Source organism: Podarcis melisellensis (assembly GCF_964234715.1).
Source record: "Podarcis melisellensis genome assembly, chromosome: 11".
NCBI lineage: Eukaryota > Metazoa > Chordata > Lepidosauria > Squamata > Lacertidae > Podarcis > Podarcis melisellensis.
Genome location: NC_138543.1, coordinates 34429452 through 34452698, shown reverse-complemented (window position 1 = coordinate 34452698; position 23247 = coordinate 34429452). Strand labels below are relative to the sequence as shown.

General features: G+C 44.3%; 2 protein-coding genes across 4 annotated transcripts in view; one reads left to right on the top strand and one right to left on the bottom strand.

The window, feature by feature from the left end:
* The window catches only part of GFM2 (GTP dependent ribosome recycling factor mitochondrial 2), a 29326-nt gene extending 20092 nt beyond the window's left edge, over positions 1–9234 (top strand). For 2 of the 3 annotated variants that reach the window (XM_081929374.1, XM_081929372.1), the window contains exon 21: positions 517–746. The gene's annotated coding sequence lies outside the window, so the exon portion shown is untranslated. Of the gene's footprint in view, positions 1–516; positions 747–8924 lie in introns of those variants that run through there. The other variant, XM_081929373.1, reaches the window with a different exon arrangement.
* Positions 429–21952, bottom strand: HEXB (hexosaminidase subunit beta). Its single transcript, XM_081929407.1, has 14 exons — positions 21625–21952; positions 17966–18117; positions 13484–13549; positions 11437–11483; positions 10720–10830; positions 9273–9374; positions 7984–8113; positions 5937–6117; positions 3779–3865; positions 3459–3531; positions 2325–2499; positions 1669–1759; positions 801–905; positions 429–675 (listed from the first exon to the last, which is right to left on the bottom strand). Exons 1-14 carry the CDS (start codon positions 21906–21908, stop codon positions 612–614), a joined length of 1668 nt encoding a protein of 555 aa, XP_081785533.1. The 5' UTR covers positions 21909–21952; the 3' UTR covers positions 429–611.
* Positions 21953–23247: the final 1295 nt, after the last annotated feature.

Genomic DNA, 23247 nt, shown 5'->3' with positions numbered 1-23247 from the left:
TCAGGGATAGCCACGCGCAGCCCCTCCAGCAGGAGGGGTTGCGCGCGGCTATGGTACAAGCCAAGACAGTGAGCGGGATCTATCCTGCTCGCTGTCTTGGCTTGTGCCATAGCTGTGCACAACCCCTCCGGCAGGGAGAGGCTGCGAGCAGCCTGTACGCTGCTCTTTGGGGCTGGGGGGGAAATAAGATTTTTTTTCTTGATTTCCCCCTCTAAAAACTAGGTGCACCCTATGGAGCAAAAAATACGGTAATTTACAATGACAAATGTGTACTATGTTCCCTACTCAGAGGAACAAGTTCCTTATTATATGCATTCTAACCCTTGAATTATATAGTATCCTTGCCTCAATAATTCTCCAAACATTTCTTTGGCTTGATCATGTAGATCAAGCCAGCCATCTGCAACAAACACATACGCACAGGTTCCTTTTTCGAATGAGCTACTTTCTCTTAAAAAGTTCAACATCATTTATTTTTTCCACATCTACAAGAAATTAACCTTCTCTAAATTTCAGCATTTCAAAATGAGAGTGCTCCAGTGCAGTATTCAATAGGAATGTGCAGGTTTTTCTCCCCAAAAGGCACTTCTGGCAATGTCCTCCTACAGAGGTTAGGGGTCTCTTGCTTCGTGCCTGCAGTATCCAGTAAACAAAGGCTGCGCTGCTATTCCACGCCTGTGGGGGAGAGAAGTGTGACTTGCTTTGCCTTTTGAGATTAATAAACTTCCAAGTTTTGATGTAGGAAATGTACACTGATTATTGATGGGATTGTACCTGCTGTACTAGATTGTATTGCTTACCTGAGCATGCGGCAACGATGTTCATTAAGCCTGTTATAAGCATCTTCAATATCAGTTACATTTTTACTGCTCCAGAGTCTCTCCCCAACAGCACTTGCCCGAGGCCTGGAATATGAATAGAAGACAATTTTAAAAAAAATAAAATCTAATTGAAATATAAATTGGTTACTGTCCATGCAAAATAAAAGTATTTGCAACATGAACGTATGCCAGTTCTCCATTTCTTAAAGGGGGGGGGGGCAGATTGTTTTATCAAGCACACCACGTTACAGCATTGTTCAGTGCAAAATGAGAGCAAAACAGTGAGATGTAATATTAAAAGTGGCACACTAGCTCAGCCTTCCTCAAGCTGGTGGCCTCCAGGACTTTTAAACAACAACTTTAATCATCCCTGCCTATTGACCGTGTTTGCCGGGGCTGATGGGATTTGTAGTCCAAAACATCTGGAGAACACTAGGTTGGAGAAGGCTGCACTAAATTGCGTACTGCAGCCTTGAATTCTGCAATTCGGCTGGTTGATCAGGAACTCAATGCAGGCAGGTGAGGGGGTGGGGCGTCACTCCAAGGAAACCTCACTTTTCTGTTACCAGCTGAGGCTGGTCATTTTGTAAAAAGCAAGAGCCTTGCCATCTTTTTCAGCTGGCCTTTGTACACCCGAGTGCCATGCAGTATCCATGGGTAAGTGGGAACTATGCCAATCGCTAATACAGACAGAATTAAGAAGAAGGGAGGAAGACAACTTGGGAAAGTAAAGTTTAAAGATCATGATGCAAGCGTAGTTTTGTCAGATGTCAGTATCAATAAGGTTAGATCAAGATGGTTAGCATTTCTGTTGGAGAAAAAAAATCAGGTGAGTGATTAACTATACCAGAGTCTTGGTGTGAGATTAGTTGCATCCACATATTCTCCCCAAAGACAGGCTTCTCCACCAAGCACCAACTCTTTCTGGGATTGCCACCCTGTGTTTAAGGAAAAGAAGTATTGGCTTGTGTCTTCCTTTAAAAGCAGGCTCAGTCTGATACAGGTACAGTATTTTACACTTGCAAGTTGAGTATCGTGGAAATAGTCATTAGGTGTTAATTAAGTCATACCAAATCTTAAATGTCATGACTATTAAAATAAATCCAGGTGATTTGAGTTGCAGCCTATACATTATTATTAAAAGCCCATATGACCAAACATAGTAATATTCTTTGTATTTATAAGCTCACTATCTTTTATTTAACTCTACTTCAGTGACAAAGTTCATTCCCCTGCAGCCAGAACTGAAATCAATAAAAAGGAAATAGTTCATTTTTTAAAAAACACCACCACCAATAATTCATCTCCCCCTATTAACAGTATAGAATGCCATCTCCACCAACAAACTGGGGAGATAACTTGGGTGAAAGAAGAGTATGGAGGAGTGTACAGGAATATAATTTTATCATTCATTAAAACTGGGAGTCACAGCAACAAGGCCAGGCAACTTTCCCACTGGAACCAATGCCTGGATAACGCGCAAAGAAAAAGGAAACTACAAACCAAGGAAGTCTAGTGGCTCCACGCTGTAGTATTTCTTCCAGTCCTGGCCGTAACTAATGAGGTCTAGGTACCATGGTGCTGCCAGGATGGCACTGTGCCCTGCTTTGGTTACTCTTCTTAACTCTTCTTTATACAAGGTCCCAATCCACACTTCAACTATTGTGTCTGACTGTAGCTGAAGACATCAAAAACATAGCGTTCAGACAGCATGAAAACAATCTGTTCAGCTACAGGCATCTCCTCCAAAGCAGATGCAGATAGTAGCATGCCAGGTTATGTGAAAAGTAACGTCACTCATATCGAGTCCCATTGGGATTTGTCCACATACTGGTGTGACATCAACTTGTCCCATGGTAATTATAGCATCTTTGCAATTACCCCAGTGACAAGATTTCAAAGAAGCCTCTTAGAAATGCTAATATGTGGACGCTCAACATGAAGCTACTTTAACCTGAGGTATGACTGTATACAGAGGGCTGAGACAGGGCTGTCAAGCCTGGAGGAGGTCAAGGCAGGAATACAAGCAGGTGATCAAACCACTTGGACTGCTGCTTTGCTCAACCCCTCCTCCCCACCAACAACTTAAAAGTACTGTGGAAAAGAAGGCTGGCAAGCTGGTAGGCTAAACAGAAAGACTCATGTAAGAGATGAGAATCCACAGCAATTTAGTGTTGCATGTTCCACTTGTGTGACTGGTTTGCCAAGAGCATTTAGTTATGCTAAGATGAAATGGTGAAAGAAACTTAACTGGTACTGCCTAAAATAATTAACATAAAAACAACAGGCTTAGAGACAGTCTGCCTTTTTAAGAGTTGCTTTGGCATATTAAGTTCTACAAGACTGATGCAGTTTTAGAAAGGCATAAGCTATGAGACAGCCACATATGGTATGTCACCTTTCCAGCATCATATTGTATGTACTTTTGAAATATACAGGACAGTCACATTTCTATTACATTTGACTTATAATGTATTTGCTTCTTATATTGCCTTGATGAAATTGATCCTTAGATCAGATCACACAATTCTGAAAGGCTTAAACATTTCAGATAGTGCTACAGGTGTCTTCTGGGTTACTCTAGCACATGAAAATCAAGTTTTCGCAGAACAGCACAAATCATCTCTCAGTCCTTACCTTTGCTCCATGATCAAAGACTTCCTGCCACACTATGGATTTCTTGTTCAGAGAAGACACCAACTCCAATATTCTAGTAGTAATAATATTTTAAAGATGTTATGTACTTGCTATTTACTTGTTTCATTTACACCCCTTATTTCAGCCATGATTGGCTCCAAATGATTAAGAACAGCAAGTTACTAGCACTAATTGTGGCTGTGATCTACTTTAAAACATGCAAGGACATGGTTTACTAAACCAATGGCTTACTAAACCATAGTTTAGGCATTGTGTGCAAACAGCCAATAAGCAGGCTCTTGCCTGAAAGAGAAACTCACTTCTCAACATAGTGGGATTCCAGATTAGCATAGGTAAACCAGATCCCTTGCTTCTTCATGAAATCTTGTATATCAGGATTGGACCTCCTATAAGGGAAGAGAGAAAACACAATTATGCTTCTTGCCAAGATCAGCAGCATACTACAGAAGTACCAATGGGATTTTGGACCAAGACTTACTAGGAAATAACATGTACCCACTGACCACCAGAATCCTCCAGTATGCATTCATTCAGAACTCTCACCCCCTTATGAATACGAAATATCTGGCAGAGGATGGCCACAGACAATGGCTTTACTGAAGGAAAAATAAACAATAACTAAATGATTACTATTTATTAAATTTGTTAGTTGCTTTATCTTACCCAGGGCAACCCAAAGCAACTTACAACCAACCAGACAGATGAAAAACCCCACACAGATACATTAAAAAAGGAATGCATTAAAAAACATCCTGCCCACTTCCAAAAACCCACAGATAGTTAAAGGCCAAAGGCCTGGTAATAGAGGACAGATTTTGCCTGGCACCTAAAGATATATAAGAATGGTGCCAGGAAAGCCATCCCACAAACAGGGAGCCATTGCGGAAAATGCCTGTTCTTCTGTTGCCACCCTCTGGACCTCCCATGGCGGGGGCACACGAAAAAGGGACTCGGAAGATGAGCACAGGGTCTGAGTCAGTTCAAACGGGGAGAGGCGGCCCATGAGGTATTGGCAGTGACCCTGCATCTCCATGATAGATGAGCAAGAGGAACAAAAACCAAGTAATTCAGATAAAGTCAGCTTATGATGAGATTTTGTAACTTGCATAGGATAATAAATATACGGAGGCAGGCTGATCAGTGGTTGTAAGCCATGGTCATGGCCAGATTTGTGACCCAACAAGCTAAGACACTGTCTACCTGACAGGTACGGCAACCTATTTGTGGTTGCAGTACCAGGTAGGCTCCAAAAGACAGAGAAGCGGGTGGGGAGCAGCGTTTATCACTCAGCAGACACCTGGCTGTGTTTTGCTTTATGCCTGCTGTGCTTTAACCAAACACTGAAGCTGTTCTCTCTGTTAAGACTTGATGCTGCTCTTCCCAGCATCTATCAAATGCTAGCAAGTCGCTGCAGCCATGCCCTACTTAATGAAGTGATCCAAACTACTGGCTCTGGAAAGGCTCTTGAGCTAGATGAGCAGTAGTTCACCTCTTGCCAGGGGCTTCATCTGGCTGCCTGGGCAATTTATTTTTCTGGCCACCCAAGACAGCAGCAGCAAAATGAAAGGTTAAATCAAACAAAGCTTTGGGTTGGGTGGAGAGGCTTAAACCTCTCCCCTCCCAGCCCAACTGTTTAAGGGATTATCCTCTCCCCAATAATCAAATGAACCATTAGATGAGCAGGGGAAGGGGCAATCACCTCCTCCTCCCCTTCAGCTGGTTTGCAATTTTGGCCACGCCCACCAATGACATGCGGCTCCTGGAGGGCTCTTGGGGTAAAAATGAGTATCAACCCCCCTGAGCTAGATGGACCAGTAGTCTGCTCCTGTATTGCAATTCTTCCGCTTTCAACAGTATGCACAGAAGTTCTAAGCTAGCCAGAAGCCATGTAGGGCTGCCTTGTGCGAAGTCTTTCCCCAATCTGCTAGCCACACCCAGACCAGGATTCAGTTCATCCAAAGTGAGCCACTGGCAAGTCCCACTACAGTGGTACTTTGGGTTACATACGCTTCAGGTTACAGACTCTGTTAACCCAGAAATAGTGCTTCAGGTTAAGAACTTTGCTTCAGGATGAGAACAGAAATCGTGCTCTGGCGGCGTGGCGGCAGCGGGAGGCCCCATTAGCTAAAGTAGTGCTTCAGGTTAAGAACGGACCTCCGGAATGAATTAAGTACTTAACCCGAGGTACCACTGTATGTACAATCAGCTGCACCCCTCCCCTTTATTGTACAACACTATTGTACAACCTTCCGCTTTGTCTAACAAGCCACGGGCTTGGAGGAACATGGACCCCAACCTAGTGCAAAGGGCTACAGTCTGGTGGGGGGTGGGGGTGGGAGAGCCACACTTGAAGGGCTTGAAGGATCCTTGCCTATCCTATTACCTTTCCTGTCACAGTTTCCAACTCAACAGATTTCAGGTGAATAAGCAATGTAGACTCTTCATGTTATACCGTACCAACAAGTGAAGTCCACTTCGTCTCCTCCCAAGTGGATATAATCATCTGGAAATACACTGCCAATTTCTTTGAATAATTTAGCCATGAAATCATATGTTGTATTCAAAACGGGGTTTACAGGCCCGTAAGACCCACTCGGATGTGCTCCACTGTAGCATGGTGTGAGGATGTCTTTTTGTCCTAAAATAAAATACATCAAAACAAGATTAGCATTGAAAGGTGCATTTGTTGTTGTTGCACCATAGAAAGTTGCATTCTTATGCTTGTTTTAAAAACAATTCCAAGAACTTAAATACATGGGGTCCCCCCCCAAAAAAAAAATATGGTCAAGAACACATTGTTTTTTAAGCTTTTAAAAATTTCAGCGTTCTATAGATCAGATTCTGAAAAGTATGGACAAGAGGTTTGCATTCACTTGCCAGATTTGTCATTTTACTCCAGAGATTAGCACTTTGTTTCACATTCCGGGCTACTGAACATTTTGTTTCCCTACTAAATACTCCCCCCCCCCGCCCCCATTTCCTATGATTTTATTATTGGCATTGTTAGAAATGTTGTCTATACAGTGGTGCCCCGCAAGACGAACGCCTCGCAAGACGAAAAACCCGCTAGACGAAAGGGTTTTCCGTTTTGGAGGCGCTTTGCAAGACGAATTTCCCTATGGGCTTGCTTCGCAAGAAGAAAGCCCATAGGGAAATCTCCGGGGACCTCTTTTAAATGCTAGCGGTGGGGAGCAAAGCCTCCCCCCCCCTCCGGCCTTCAGAAGAGGTCCAGGAAGGCCGGCGGGGGCCAAAAGGCTTTGCTCCCCACCGCCAGCATTTTAAAAGCAGTCCGGGATAGCAGGGAAGTGCTTCCTGCTATCCCGGATGGCTTTTGAAGGCAGGCGGGGGGAGCAAAGACTTTTGCCCCCCGCCAGCCTTCAGAAGAGGTCCTGGACCTCTTCTGAAGGCGGGCGGGCGGCAAAAGTCTTTGTCCCCCCTGCCTGCCTTCCCGGGGGCTTTTAAATCGCCCCGGGACAGCGGAGAATTCCATTTTAAAATGCTGGCGGGCGGCAGCGCTGCCACCCGCCAGCATTTTAAGATCGCCCCGGACAGCGGAGAAGTCCTCCGCTGTCCCGGGGTTTTTAAAATGCTGGCGGGCGGCAGCGAAGCCTTCGCTGCCGCCCGCCAGCATTTTAAGATCGCCCCGGGACAGCAAAAAAGTCTCCGCTGTCCCGGGAAGGCAGGCGGGGGGGGAAGCAAAGACTTTCGCCCCCCGCCAGCCTTCAGAAGAGGTCGGGGGACAGACTGTCCCCGGACCTGGTCTGAAGGCGGTTTCCATAGGAACGCATTAATTGATTTTTAATGCATTCCTATGGGAAACCGTGCTTCGCAAGACGAAAAACTCGCAAGACGAAAAGACTTGCGGAACGAATTAATTTCGTCTTGCGAGGCACCACTGTACTAGGAACATCGGAAGCTGCCTTATCCTAAGGCAGACCACTGGTCAATTTATCTAAGTATTGTCTGCATAGACCAGCTATGAGTTTACAATACTATTTTAGTAGATGCCAGAACAAAAATTAAAAGAACTGATCAGCAATATAGTACAAAGGCAGATTTATCACAACAACAACGTTAAGTTCAACCCACTTCTAGGTTATATATTTAAAGGCCAATCTTAAAAACCCTGAAACATATAGTTAAGCTATATGTAGCATGGTGAAACCTGAACTGATTTTGGAATTAAATTACACTTCGCAATAAATCTGTACTTGCACTCAGTTGTTTTTCCTTTCTTCCTAATGGGAGGATGAAATCCTTCGGCTGGACTACTTCCTATAGGAGGTTCAATACCCCACCTTTTGTTACTAAATGGTGCTGAAGGCAGTTAATAACAATGCAGATACAATAAAAATTAATACGATAGCAATAATAGAAGCATCTTGAAAATAAGAACAAAGTGGGTAAAATAAAATAAAATGGAAAAAACATAAATGCACCCAACTAAAGCCAGTTCCTACATGTTTACAGTATCAATAGCATTTCAGAATACTATGCATCTTACCTTTCCCCCAACTTTGGGTATGTCCTGGACTGTCAAATTCCGGGATAATTCGAATCCCCCGTAACCGAGCATACTCTATCACCAGACGGATGTCAGCGGGAGTGTAAACATGATTGTATGAATAGGCCCCCTGTGAAAATGTCCACACATGTCGTTCTTTTACAATGTGATGCCAAGAATATGCCAGTAAGGCTGAAGAGCCAATTACACTTGACAGGGTCATGTTACAGCACTCAAGGACTACTGGCAGTGTAGTCTAGCTTTTGAGCAGTTTCAGTGTCCCCATCTGGGGGATAAGTCTGCACTTTTGCAAATGCAGTCTGAAATAAAGTTGCAGCTGGTATTGGCCAGAGTGTTGTTGTTCCAAGGCTGGATAATGTTGTACAAAGGCCTGGGTGACAACTGGTTCAAAATAGTAGCCCATGCCAGTATATTATATAAAGCAAACAAAGCAAAAGCGGGAATCACCAAGACTATTTGGTTATTTAACCTGAACTGTTGTCCCCTGGGGAAAACAGGATACTGGATTAGGTGGGCCTTCAATCTGATGTAAAAGGGCTCCACTTATGTTCTTAAGATTTAGGAGGTGGTACCAACCATGGGGGAAAGTAGCTAGGTGACTGAACAATCTGAAATATATATATAGTAATTTTACTATATATATATTTCAGATTGTTCAGTCACCTAGCCCACTTTCTTTATTTCCTTTCTTTTTCGTTCTTTCTTGTGTTGTGTTGTGTTGTCCTGTCCTTTCTCCACCATTTTAAATTTCCCAAAGGAAATGAATCTTAAAAATCAGCAGCCCATTACAGTGGTGTTCTTGGAGCCAGGCTGTAAAGTGCCGAGCTGCTAGGGAGCCAGAGGCAGCGATCTGACTCCCCCAGGTGTGCCTTCCATGCTTTCAGTGTTTCACTGACTCTTTGTTGCATCTGTTCCAACAGACTTAACATGGTCGCCTCTCAGAAAGGTGCAACAATGCTATTCCAGTGAACCGTCTGCGCCAAGAACCTTCTCATTTTCCCACTGACTGGGAGCCATTGGCCCTCCAGAAGCTGTTGAGAGAACAACTCCTTTCATCCCTGAGCATTGGTAATGCTGGATAGGACTGATTGGCTTTGAAGCCCAAAAATATCCAGGGAGCCACAGGTTCCTCTGCCTTGTATTATGGCTTTTAAACAGCAACTAATACAACGTAATAGACTCATGTATGGAAAAGGCTATTTATTAAAATAACAATAAATTTATTGGGCACTAAATTTTCAGAATGTTCTACAGGACCATTTACTTACCTGGCGACTCAGTTCAGGAAATGTGATACTTTGATAAGGAAAAGAAGGGTCGTCTACAATGTGCCAATGCAGGACATTGAACTTGTTAAATGCCATAGCATCCTAAGAGGAAAAAAGGATGGTGTTTCAGTTAGGTATCCTGCATGGAGAGGCAAGTCGTTTTTAAAGAGGGATTTTTACATAGCACTTAGCAAAGTCCCCCTCATAACTGTGTTCTTCAGTGCCATAAATTAAGGCTGCCATACTTCCAAACAATGCTGGGATTTCAAAGGCGGAAGTGACATCCTGCCGGCTGTTTCTCCTGAATCTTCAGGAAGTAAACAGAGAAATCGTGGCGGGTTTTTTTTGTTTTGCATTTTCATAAAATAAAAAGTCAACTGCTTTGGTGTCTTAAAAACTTCCGGTTTTTCCTAAAAAGATCAACAACTTTTGGGGTGTCCTGGTTTTTTACTTTTTGAAATATGGCAACCCTACATAAATCAGAGCAAAGTGACCTTACCGTTGCTTTTCTAACACCTACATTATTCCGAAACACCATAACACCTTTACCCCCAATCCTAAATAAAGGTACATTAAATCTGCTGTTAAGGAAGTGCCACTGCAATGCTCTTTGTTCCTCACCATCCATGGTTCCATTACTAAGCAGCCAGTAAAGAAGAAGATTGTAATTGCCTGGCAGTAATATAGTTGCTAAAGCAAGCATTCAAGGTCCTTTTTTCTAGATACTGCGGTAGGCTGAGGCGGGAGGGCACAGACATTTAGAGTAAGCACTTCCCCTGTTTCCTAGCACTGAGTAAAACCCAGGTGCTTGAAATAGCTATCCTTGACCCAGAAAGGACAAATATGCTCAACTGAAAGGAAGCCCCACTCAGAAGGTGCCTGTGCCTTTATTTTCCGTGATTTCCTCAGCCTCCTGCACCATTTCCCACCCTAGTCAGTCTGCAGGGTGTGTGGATGTTAGGAATGAGACTCAATGGCTGTCAAGGAGAGAAGGGGTGTGTGAACTTCCATGGGGGGATTTGATTCAAACAATGGACTGAAAGTAGTACTACTTCAGAGTCAGCAACAAGGAACACAGCCATTCTCCCACCTGGCGGATTTTTGCCACCAATTACAAAACTGGGTTGATGTTTTTGCTTCCCAGAATTCCCGAGCAACATCAAGTACAAGGCTATTAGTATTACGTATTTCAAGTGATTTGAACTTTAATCCTTTTCTTGCTAAGGAAACAGGTGGCAGTGGCGTAGCGTGGGTTGTCAGCACCCGGGGCAAGGCAAGTAATTTGCGCCCCCTAACCCGTGGATTTGCGCCCCCTAACCCTAACCCCCAGATGTTGCGCCCGGCCCCCCCTGCACCCCCCACGCTACGCCACTGACAGGTGGCTGCATTTAAACTTGCCACAGTAGCGGAAGACAGGCGGGGGAGAACATGTCGATTGCCAACTTACCAAAGTCATTAGGATAGTTTTCAAAGGCAGAAAATGCCTTGAGCTATCAATCAAGATCCCTCGATAAGCAAATCTTGGGAAGTCAGTAATGTCGGATTCATTGACAAACAGCTATTAAAATATAAGAGAGGAAGAGAAGGTTCAACAGGTTCCCAAATTAATTTTTGTGATATGATACTGTAGCAGCAGCTCCCAAACTCTTGTTCACCAAGGACCACTTGAAAACTAATGATTTTTCTACCTGTGGTAGCAACTGTAATTCACTGTGCTAGATGCTGTATGGTTTTTAATAATATTTTTATTGCTTTTTATTGTATTTTATTGTATTCCATATAATTCAAAGTGCAATACATTTAAGAAAAAGGTAAGGAATAAGAGATGCAATTAGAATCTGAAATGAAAATGGGCAGAATATGACATTGGAATCCCAGTTCTATGGTCTGACATGCAGATGTAGCCATGCAGTCAGCTATTAGCTCCTGGTCAAAACAGGCAACTGGAGTTATTTCAGCAAGGATATAGCAAGCCAGGGAAGATGCTGCAGAACATATTTAATCTGCTGCTGGTACCCACCACCTGGTACACCGCAGCTTCCAAACAGTCTCTGAGGCAACCTTGGACACAGAGCAGCCTGAAAAAATTAATAAGCAGTTGCTGAAGTCCAAACTTGGGGGAAACTCCAAATCAGCCCACTGTACAATGAAGAGAAATACTCACACTTCCATAGTCGTCTTCATTTACTAACTGACTGAATGTTTCTAAACCTGGAAGTCAAAACAGATTGAACTGTAATCCATAACTGGCAAAGTAAAATGGATGTCATCCAACAGCTAATTTGGATGTTCCAAGGAACCCAAGAGCACAAATGACTAGCACTTTTTTCTAACTTAGCTTCTAGGCTGGCCTTCCAAGGGTTGGCCAGTGGGAGAAGATGGGGCCCCTGTGTGGGAATGTTTGCTTTTCTTATTCTGGGACAGAATGTTTATCTCCAGTGCCTCCTGTATCAGGAACAGTATGAACAGCAGTTGTGGGAATCAAGAGTGGGGAAGAGTGTTGTTCATTTCAGCAAGGCATTTGACAAGGTGCCCCATGATATTCTTGTAAAGAAGCTGGTAAAATGCGGTCTTGACTATGCTACCACTCAGTGGATTTGTAACTGGCTGACTGACCGAACCCAAATGGTGCTCATCAATGGTTCCTCTTCATCCTGGAGAAGAGTGACTAGTGGGGTGCCACAGGGTTCTGTCTTGGGCCCGGTCTTATTCAACATCTTTATCAACGACTTGGATGATGGACTCAAGGGCATCCTGATCAAATTTGCAGATGACACCAAACTGGGAGGGGTGGCTAACACCCCAGAGGACAGGATCACACTTCAAAACGACCTTGACAGATTAGAGAACTGGGCCAAAACAAACAAGATGAATTTTAACAGGGAGAAATGTAAAGTATTGCACTTGGGCAAAAAAAATGAGAGGCACAAATACAAGATGGGTGACACCTGGCTTGAGAGCAGTACATGTGAAAAGGATCTAGGAGTCTTGGTTGACCACAAACTTGACATGAGCCAACAGTGTGACATGGCAGCTAAAAAAGCCAATGCAATTCTGGGCTGCATCAATAGGAGTATAGCATCTAGATCAAGGGAAGTAATAGTGCCACTGTATTCTGCTCTGGTCAGACCTCACCTGGAGTACTGTGTCCAGTTCTGGGCACCACAGTTCAAGAAGGACACTGACAAACTGGAACGTGTCCAGAGGAGGGCAACCAAAATGGTCAAAGGCCTGGAAATGATGCCTTATGAGGAACGGCTAAGGGAGCTGGGCATGTTTAGCCTGGAGAAGAGGAGGTTAAGGGGTGATATGATAGCCATGTTCAAATATATAAAAGGATGTCACATAGAGGAGGGAGAAAGGTTGTTTTCTGCTGCTCCAGAGAAGCAGACATGGAGCAATGGATCCAAACTACAAGAAAGAAGAATCCACCTAAACATTAGGAAGAACTTCCTGACAGTAAGAGCTGTTCGACAGTGGAATTTGCTGCCAAGGAGTGTGGTGGAGTCTCCTTCTTTGGAGGTCTTTAAGCAGAGGCTTGACAACCATATGTCAGGAGTGCTCTGATGGTGTTTCCTGCTTGGCAGGGGGTTGGACTCGATGGCCCTTGTGGTCTCTTCCAACTCTATGATTCTATGATTCTAGGTCCTGCCTGTGGCCTTCCCAGAGGTTTCTTGGCTGTACACTGTGTGAACAGAATGCTGAAGTAGAAAGGCCTTTGGTCTGACCCAGCAGGGCTCTTCTTACCTCCCTGCAAGGAATATGGACTTGTTTCTACATTGGACAAAATCCCAAAGAGTAAGTCTCCCAACTTGCTTCCTTTTTCACCACTTTTTAAATGTTTGGAGGAGCTCCACCTTTTTTCATTTTGTTTTGAGTCATAAAGATAAGATGATGGCCACCACTGATTAAATATCTCTAACACACAAACCACTTATGGCTGATGTACACAAGAAAATTTGGGGCTCCTATTCCAACCAAGACAGAGATTGTGTTCCCCCAGATTACAACACACACCACTGCGAAACAGGTCATGTCACTCCGGCTTCAGCCATGACTGTAAGTTGCTGAATTCTGCAGCTTAGGGGGGGTGCCATGGAGAATGCCCTTTCCTGGGCCAACACCCCCACCCCTGAGCCGCGATGGAAACACAAAGGGAGCCCCCTCTGCTGAGAGGGCCTGATGGAAGGAGAAGACCTTTCAGTACTCACCTCTCAACGCTCCCCAAACTTTGTCTGCCTTCAGCACAGCTGTAGGTCCTGATACCTGGAGCTGATCTTTAAGAGCAAATGACAATTAATTATAAGTTTTAGTAATGAAAATATTGGTTACTTAAAAGACAACCAATTATAAGAATTTGGGAGCAGTCCTGTACAAAGGCTGCTTGTATTCAAATGAAGTCAGGATGTCTTAAGCAGTCTCTGGCTTGGAACTGAAAATACATTCATGGAAGCAAGTTCAGCCATCCTCTCCTTCCTTTTCAGCAACCATCTTGCCCCAAGGAAGTTTGTTCAAGAGGGGCCCCTCCCCTCCAGAGAACGTGGGGTGGCGTTTGGGAGGTTGCAGGGGAAAGAGGGCATGGGAAATTTTCCTTTCATTAACTCCTGCAAGTTAATTTGCATCAGGATCTAAGCCCAATCTCAAGCAACTTTCCTCTACCCACCCCACATTGTTCAAGAGGGCCCCCAAGTCTTCTAGAGAAGATTTGGGGTGGCCAGTGTGGCAGGAACTCCCTAGGTTAGCTAACCTAAGGATCCAAACCTATGGGGTTGGATTGCAACACTGATAATAAGCTAGTCGTTTTAAGTCCTAGGTGCCTTTTTAAAGAAAAGCTGACCATTGGCAATTAAGGAAAGGTGAAAATTAATTCTAGTGCACCTCTGGTCTTCATGCAACTATAAAAAGACTTGTAGGAATAAGGATTTCTCCAAGTCAGGCCTGCATCACTTGTGGCCCCAACACAGCATCCCAAGCCACATACTGCAGCCACCTGAATGCTGCTTAACGACTCCTTTGTTTCTGCACTAACAACAGCAAAAGCCCTGATAGGGCTACAAAGAGGCCTATGAAGTTGTGCAAGCCTACTCTGAGCAGTGTCTTAAAAACAGCCACACTGCTGAACAAAAATGCAAGAGGAAGTGTGCCGTTATTTTAGAAATCACCTATTTCCTGCGTCAGAGAGAAGCATGCACCATCACTCTTGGCTGCCTAAGTGTCATGATGGTGCACGCTTCTCAATTAAAATAAGCCAAACACCATTTCATCTGCACAGCCAGCGATCTTTTAAAACAGGTTGGGAACCTTTTTCAGCTTGAGGGCTACATTCTCTTCTGGGGGCCAGAGGCAAAAATGGGTGCAGAAATTGTTGTTGTTACCCTGCCCATCTGACTAGGTTGCCCCAGCCACTCTGGGCGGCTTCCGACAGAATATAAAAACACAACAATGACTGGCCCAAAGCCGCTCAGTGAACTTCATGCCTGTGTGGGGATTTGAACCCTTATCTCCCAGGTCCTAGTCCGACCCTCTGACCATGACATGACACTGGCTCCTTAGCGCTAAGTAACTGGTTCCATCGGTGCAAGGATTTCTCTTTGCACAACGGAACGTTTTCCATCTCTCCTCCACCAACGTCCCCCCTAAATCTGTTGTGAGGGCTCCCCCAATACTCTGGAGCAGATTTGGTCCAACTGTTTGGTTCAATTCCACCTTTCCTGCTCCAAAGCTCAGCACATCAGGAGAAGACACCCCCTGCTGCTGCTGCTGTCCCAGTCCTTCATGCCACACTGTAATCCCTTCACAGCCTAGGACCCTCGTACCTACGGGACCGCCTCTCCCGGTATGCCCAACGGAGGACGTTAAGGTCCATCGATAGCAACACCCTAGTGGTCTCAGGCCCTAAGGAAGTTAGATTGGCTTCAACCAGAGCCAGGACCTTTTCAACACTGACTCCGGCCTAGTGGACCGCTCTGTCTCACAAGACCAGGGCCCTGCAGGATCTGATTTCTTTCCGCAGGGCCTGTAAGACAGAGTTGTTCCGCCTGGCCTTTGGCTTGGAGCCAATTTGATTCCCTCCCCCTCTTTCTTTTTCCTTTCTCCTCCTGTGATGAGGCTGCATTTCAATATTTTAATGTGGTATTTTAATCTTGTTTTTAAGTTGTATTCATTCAACTTGTTTTTATTATTGTTTGTTAGCCGCCCTGAGCCCGGCCTTCGCTGGGGAGGGCGGGGTATAAATTAAAGTTGTTGTTATTAATTATTATTATTATTATTATTATTATTATTATTATTATTATTATTATTACATGGGAGCTACGTCCTGGGGATCGTGCCTAAAGTCAAAACCGCATATAGTCCAAACACACTGGGTGCAATGGTGGGTGGGATTGCCGAAGTCTTTTCCCCACCCCCTTTCTATTTTATTAACTGCCAAGTGCATAAAGCTGAATGCACACATGGAGCAGGGAGAAGCAGCCCAAGTCTCCAAAAACGATTGGGAAGGGGGAACGTCTTGTATCCTACTGGGCTCTGGAGCAGGGAAAAGCAACACAACTATCTTGTGCTGCCTCTGTCTGCTTCAAAGCCCTGGGTGAGGACCTGAGATTCCCCTTCCAATACCCTCCTCTGAGACTGACAGTAACCACAAACGACATTAGATGACTAAGCCAAGGAAAAGGAGAACTGAAATGTGAAGTCCCTGCCTTCCTGTATTTCTGCTCTCGGCAGCTCCAGTCCACAGAAAGCCAGTAATTCTGACACCCTACTGATTTCAATGGCATTTCTGTGACAAACTTTCTTTGGATCAGGGTCATCCTATATATCCAGTAGGCACAGCATACCTACAAATATTCTATAATATTTACAAACAGTTTCTCCCTGCTCCCGTCTGCCCGGTATAGCCGTCCTCAAAATATGCACCATTCTTGTGAACACAGGAAAACTAGGAAAATGTAAGCAAGCACCTTCAGAACTTGCAAGATACTCCTCCTATATTTAAATCAGTAGAATCGTCACTATTTATCCAAAATCTGGAAATCAAGACTGTCTCATTATCTCACAGCAACCATCACTATAACACAAGGCAATTTTTGTTTTTTTTTTTTAAATTAGCCCACCATTTGGATCACGTTCTCCAGGGAGCTTATGAAATAAAACATGCAACAGTTTCGATAAAGCAATGAACATAAAAACAAAGGCTATGCTTTTTACAAAACAAACAAATCCACCCCAAAACAGCCCCAATGCATATAATTGCCTCTATCTCCAAAACTTACTCAATTGTGTATTCTTATGCAATCAAAAGAACACAAACCATTCAAAAGAAGGAAGCCTCATCAGGTCTGGATGAACCTGAAGGTTCGCAGAATTGCCAAAGATGTTTAGAACAAACCCTCAGCAGTGACCCCAAAACAGCCTAATGAGGATTGAGTGTGTTCATTGACTATGGAATGCAAATTGTTCAGGGCAAAAAAAAAAAGATTTTAAAAAGAAGGAATGGCTCAGGACTGGAACACTGAATAGGAGCATTCCATGCTAAAATATTCTGTGGAGGCTCCACTTGTGTTCTTCTAAACTTCCAGTTACACAGGTGTACTCAGTTTCAATTGACGAGGAAGAATCAGCAATGTGGCTGGGTGTGGATTACTGCATAAAGCACCAACAAGTGTCAGGCATTTGTCCCTGATTTTCCAGAATGCAAGTCTCCACACCCATAATTTAGCACCCCAACCAATCTTGGTTGCTGGGAAAAAATGCATCAAAATTATGAATACAGTACAGGTATTAATACCAGTAAGACACATTCAAGACTCTTATTTTTAACTGGGTCAATCTATTTTCTTCAATTACTCACAGGATAAAAGTTCATTATTATAGCCAGCTGTGTATGCTAGGAGGAAAAAACAGTGTCTACAAGCCAAACCAGTATAAGAAATAAGATGATCTGGTGTGGGAAACCTATAGCCTTTCAGATGTTGTTGGACTTCAACCCCATCAGTCCCAGTTTGCATGGTCAATGGTCAAGAAGGATGATGGGAATTGGAGGAGGGGGTCCAGTAATATCTGGAAGGCCAGAGTTTCCCCACCCTGATCAATAGAACGCTGTAATTAATCCACAGCTAGGAAGGAAGTGAGGAGATTTCACCCCTCCCATATCCAAGAATCTCCTGATGAGTCTGCTGATTCTCCAGAGAGAAAGAGGCGTGTTCTGCTCTCTACTTATTCTACTCCAGCACCAAGTCTGTCAGTCAGTCAGTGTGTTGGAGAGAGAGAGACTGAGTGTTACAGATCGTGTGTAGAGAAAAGGTTTCTGCTAAGAGCAGCTGCAGACACTCAGTGCAGTTTAGCATTCATTTATGCTTAGACCTCATTAAGCTCTGTATATAGTTGTATAATAGTTGTAGATAGAATAAAAGACGTTATTCTACAGAGCTGCTCTCCAAGTCGTTTATATACTCTGCTAGACTCTGCTGTGCAACGACTGTCTTCTTGTGGGAGTGAATCCGGTGCTCACAACTCTAAGCTGTGAGTCCACAGCACTTTGACCTGTTCCTGTGCAGAAGGTGGTCTCTGGAAGTGCTACCCAGCTCGCCTAGCCCAGTCGGGCTGAAGTGCATGAGTCCAGTTGGTGGTACTGGCTCAAGGGCGATGCTGACAGGAAGAAGGCGCTACACACATTTACACCATCAGATACTTACAAGATTCATCAGATGCGATGCTGGGAAATTTATCACATTCAGAATCTTCTGAAGTAATAATCACCTGAAGCGAAGATAGTTCCGTTTCCAAAAGAGGTTTAGTCTCATCACCATTCTGCCATTTGGAATACCCAAATATGTATTCATAGTACCTGGAAGTGAACCCAGAAAGATGTTATGCACAGCATAAATCTATATATTCCAACAAGATCTTTGTTAGGAGAGGCAGGTCTTTTGTTGGGGGGGGGGGGAGAACCTAAGTTTGCTATGTATTTTTATTGATGGGAGCAGCTGCCCCTCCCTGTCCCTCCTTGGCTACACCCATGTATTCCAGTCTGACTACATTTCTTACCGACTGAGCTCCTATCAGGCTTGGCTAACCTGTGATCCTCCAGATGTTGCTGGATAGCAACTCCCATCATCCCTGATCACTGGCCATGCTGCCTGGCGCTGATGAGGTTTGGAGTCCAACAACATCTGGAAGGCACAAGGTTAGCCATCCCTGACTTATAGAAATGCTTACAGGCTTACAGAAAGCACAAGTAGGATGAGTGCAGTTTTTAAACCCCATCTTGACTTCAAGTTGATACAGAGTGTGAATTGAGGGATGGGCATGTTTTGCAAACCCATGTGTTGGTCAGTATAGCAGTATGTGGCGGATGAAAATACGCAAGCTGGTTTCACATCTTTTGAAAGAATAACTCCTCACTAGGATGGTTTAGACAAGTAGATTTTCAAGCTGCCTTCTGGACAATCCTAAAATTTTATCAGGAGTTTCACTGAGAAGGTTACGGGAACACTAGAAGTGGCCTTCTTAAACAGTGTCAAATAATTCTTCTGCCTGGGCTCAGTGCTGTCACCCCATATGCATGAAGCTGGGTGAAGCAATTAGCTTCGGGAAGCAGATCTGACCCCTGCCCTTCCCTGCCACTGTGCCACTACCAGCCCCGCTGAGGCTTCACCTGTGCCACTGCTGCCACAGTGCCTTGCCCTCACTGCTGCTGCAGCATCATCATAACAGCAACGTGGGTGCAGCTTCAGGGAAATTATGATTAAAACTACAGTGGTACCTTGGGTTACATACGCTTCAGGTTACATACACTTCAGGTTACAGACTCCGCTAACCCAGAAATAGTGCTTCAGGTTAAGAACTTTGCTTCAGGATGAGAACAGAAATTGTGCTCTGGCGACACAGCAGCAGCAGCAGCAACAACAGGAAGCCCCATTAGCTAAAGTGGTGCTTCAGGTTATGAACAGTTTCAGGTTAAGTACGGACCTCCGGAACGAATTAAGTACTTAACCTGAGGTACCACTGTATTTCAGTTGAGGTTACAAAGGGTACAAGGCTGTTGGCAGTGCAGGCAAAAAGGCCCGATCTGTGGCAGGCAGGCAGAAAGGTGGTGTGTGTGTATGTGTGAGAGTGTGTGAGCAGCAAGATGTTTCCTACAGTGGTAAAATATTTTGGGCTGCCCCTGGTTGTATAGCAGTGGCTCACCAAGGTTTCAAAACACGAGTCTTTCGTGGCCCTACGTGGAGATTCTGTAGACGGGATCTGGGGCCGCAGCCCTTCCCCAAAGGTCAATCTTTCTTGGGAGACAGAAATTTCACAATATTCTATGGGAATGTGCAGTCCCACAATTGTGTTGGGCATGCACTTTTCCATTTACACAGGAAAACAAGGACAGGCTATAAGGTCTGGATAGCATGCTGCTTGAACTGGATGTGCTCCCTAACAACAAACCATTCCATGAGGTACCAACATTGCCACAGCAAGGCAAGTCTCAACACACGCAAACCTGGTCCAGTTGTAATGGATCTTGACAACCTTCCACACTAGGTTTACCAAAGTCACTCAAGATCAAGATCCACAATCCAAAACATTGTCCATTTTGTTTCCCTAACTGCCTTGTGTTTGTGGCTATATCTACTGTATCAGGAAGGAGAACTTCCTTGTTTGCGATACTTTAAACTATGTGTTGTAAACCAATAAAGTGTATTTTTTTAATAATAAAAAAGAAAAGGTTTGAAAGCCACTGTTTTACTTCATCAGGATGATTATTTCCTTGTTTGTATAAACAGCAGTGTTTAGGGTACTAGTGTTTGCTCATTTTGTTGAAAAATTCACATGACACTGGCCATCATTCAACACAAGATTCATTGGCGTGCGTAGCCAATGAATCTAAGCACACCTATCTCTGTGCAAGCTCACACGACAACCCTGTTCTTGTTTTACATGACCATTATTTATCCTAGGGTGAAAGAGGCAACTAAAGAAACTTTGATCCTGTCAAAAGATACTGACTCATATCATTTCAGCTGATGCCCTTAGGTTATCCAAGCAGCAATTACGGTACTCTCCAACTACCCATTCAAAAGGGAAGAGAGCAAGTAAGGTTAACAAAATAGAACCTGGTGGTTGGTGGCTCACTGAAGAACAATGGATACCTCCGACACCAAATTTGTACAAGCTCTTTTTTCATTTTTGATGCTAGAAAATAAAAAATATTCTGTGCAACTCTACGGTTGAGAACAGATCCTCCAACTATTCATATTAGGTAAGAATAGCTCCACTCCCTCTTGCATCTGTTTTCATTTAGAAGGCGGTTCTCTCTCAACTTAAGGTTAGCTGATTATTTTTTCCTTATGTCAAGGTTTTTTGTGTCATTCTTTTATTATCTATTAGATTTCTATCCTGCCCTTCCTTCCCAAAGAGCTTAGGACTCAGTGAATAGATGGAAGACAGGCATGAATCCTGTCCCTTTAAAAATTCTCCAGGCAAGAGAATTTGGAGCAGGTGCAAATTGTCATGGCAAAGTATTACAGGTGAGAGAGATGCTGTTACAGTGAGATTTCCCTTGCCTACATACACAAACACTCAAAGGTACAGGAGCTCCACCCCCTTGCATCTGTTTTCATTTAAAGGACGGTTCTCTCTCAACTTAAGGGTAGCTGATTATTTTTCTTATGTCAGGGTTTTTTGTGTCATTCTTTTATTATCTATTAGATTTCTATCCTGGCCTTCCTCCCAAAAGATCTTAGGACTGCAAACAACCAAGCAGCAGAACAACACATACGGTATATATAGTTGCCTTGGTGAACAGAAGCATTTTCAAATTGCTCCTGAATGTTAGTAACAAAAGAGATGGATGGACACATCACACCACGGATGTTGGGTTGTGGGGGGTTATTGGGTTGTTTTTATTTTGATTATATATTTTGTGGTTTTATATTTTGATTCTGTTCTGTGAACTGCCCTGAGACCTTCAGGTATAGGGTGGTATATAAATTCAATAAATTAAAAAAATACTTTAAAAGCTACACATTTAAAGAACATCAGGCCTCCTAAGAGAGACACAAGGGGTTGTTTAGGGTGCTGATATCTGAAGCTCTATGCAAGCTACAATTCCCATGATTTTTCTTTCTGTGGAGGGAAGATGTACATGCTCTTAAATGGATGGCATGCATCTACATATCGGGCCAACGCGTCCCGTCAGATTTTACATGCCGCGGGAGAAAAACACAACAGCCCTTCCGGGAGAAAGACAAGTGAACTCGCGCGGGTGCAGCTTGCAAGAGCTGAGGTACGGCAGGGCGGCTTGGGCTGGGGGTACGAGGAGGCAGCCCTGCCCGAGTTGAAACCGAAAGCTCTCGCAGCTCACCTCCGGAACGCATCTTGCAGCAAGGAGCAGCTCGGCCCCGCCGACGAGCCCGGGCCGTGGACGATCTGGAACCGCTTGGGCGCCAGCTGCAGCCGGGCTGCGGAGACGCGCAGCGAGCGGGGCAGCGGCCAGAGGGAGACGGAGGAGGAAGCCGCGCTCGGCGGCCTCGCCGCCTCCGGGCCCCAAAGCAGCTCCTCGCCTTCGGGCGGCCCCTGCGGCTGGTGCGCGAACGAGGAGGCAGCCAGCGCCGCCGAGACCCACAGCACCACCGCCAGCAGCTCCATGGCTCCTCTGGCTGCCGGCAGCCGAGGACCGCCGAGGTCTCCCAGCCGCCGCAGTCACCTGACGGACAGGGGGCCGGGCTCTCTCCGGCAACGCCCAGCGCCGAAGCCTTACTCATCCTACTTGCACGCCCCGAGGAGGAGGTGTCCCAGCCCCCAAGAGTGGCTCCCCCCCCCCGGGCCGTCTTCCGGCCACCCTACTTCCCAGGCTAAGGAAAGGCGAACGCTCGAGAAGGGCGGATTACAAAACAATGGCAGCTCTGTTCTCTCCCACCCGCGCCGCTCTCCCAGTGAGGCGTGGAGACGAGGCTTGTCCGGAAACAACCCAAAGGCGTTTTGAACCCGGAGGCAACCCCCCCCTCCAAATAATATCATTATTACTATTACTATTTAGCTGCTCTTTACCCTAAGGTCTCCCAGGGCTGGTTACAGCACTAACATGGATTGACTTAAGGGCCAGTCCTTGTCTTTTTAAAAAGACGATTAAATGCATTTATTGTACGCCGTTAACATTTTTTTTTGAAACAAACTACACTTTCCAAGATTAAAGGGCCCCATTACCTTCAGTAGCTTAGGGCCTCATCAAACCTGAATCTGGCCCTGCTTCTGCACATGGCTTCTCTGCTCTTTCAGATCATCTGAAATGGGTTGAATTGACTGCGAACATTTATGGCAATGAACATAAGTAATATGGAAGGTTACATGAAAAGTGAGGAGATCAAACGAAAGCAAGGAAATGTATTTGTGAGCACTGAGTCACAATTCTGCTGGAGCAGTAAACAGATGGTCTCAGTAAAAATTAGATTTTTTTAAAAAAAGAATGTTTATTAAAGTTTCCAATAGTAGTACAATAAAAATCAAAAAGAAAAAAAGAAAAAATAACATACATACAAAAATAAGAAAAAAAGAAACAATAACATACATACAAAAATAAAAATGATTAAAAACACATAAAATTTCCGTTACTTATTTTTCATTAACTTATTTTCCAGACCTCATACCTCCCTTTTTTGTATTCCAATTCAAATTGTTGGTTCAGCAAATCCTTATCCAATTCCTTTCTCAAACATCAACAAAAACCTTGATTTTACCATATTTTTGAAAACCACTTTTTTACTTTCTCCAAACTTAACTCTCATCCAAACCTATATAACGGTACTTATTCTTAAAACATTTCCCTAAGGTCGAAAGAAAATTCCCTTCCACGAATTTCCGATTCTCCTAAAAGTAAGACAAAAAAGTAAAACAAAAAAGCAACTTATATTATGTACACTTTAAATTCCCATTTTTCGTTCCACCCATCCCCCTTCCCGGTTTCAGTCCCCAAGAGATCTCAAAAAAT

Bases quoted from the DNA above. Each gene is read 5' to 3' on its own strand.
- HEXB (XM_081929407.1), bottom strand. From the start codon at position 21,908: ATGGAGCTGCTGGCGGTGGTGCTGTGGGTCTCGGCGGCGCTGGCTGCC. The intron at 2,500-3,458 runs GTAAGGACTGAG...TGATGTCTTCAG, and splicing joins TCTTTGATCATGGAGCAAAG to CTACAGTCAGACACAATAGT. The intron at 676-800 runs GTAAGCAATACA...TCTCCCCCACAG, and splicing joins CATCGTTGCCGCATGCTCAG to GCGTGGAATAGCAGCGCAGC.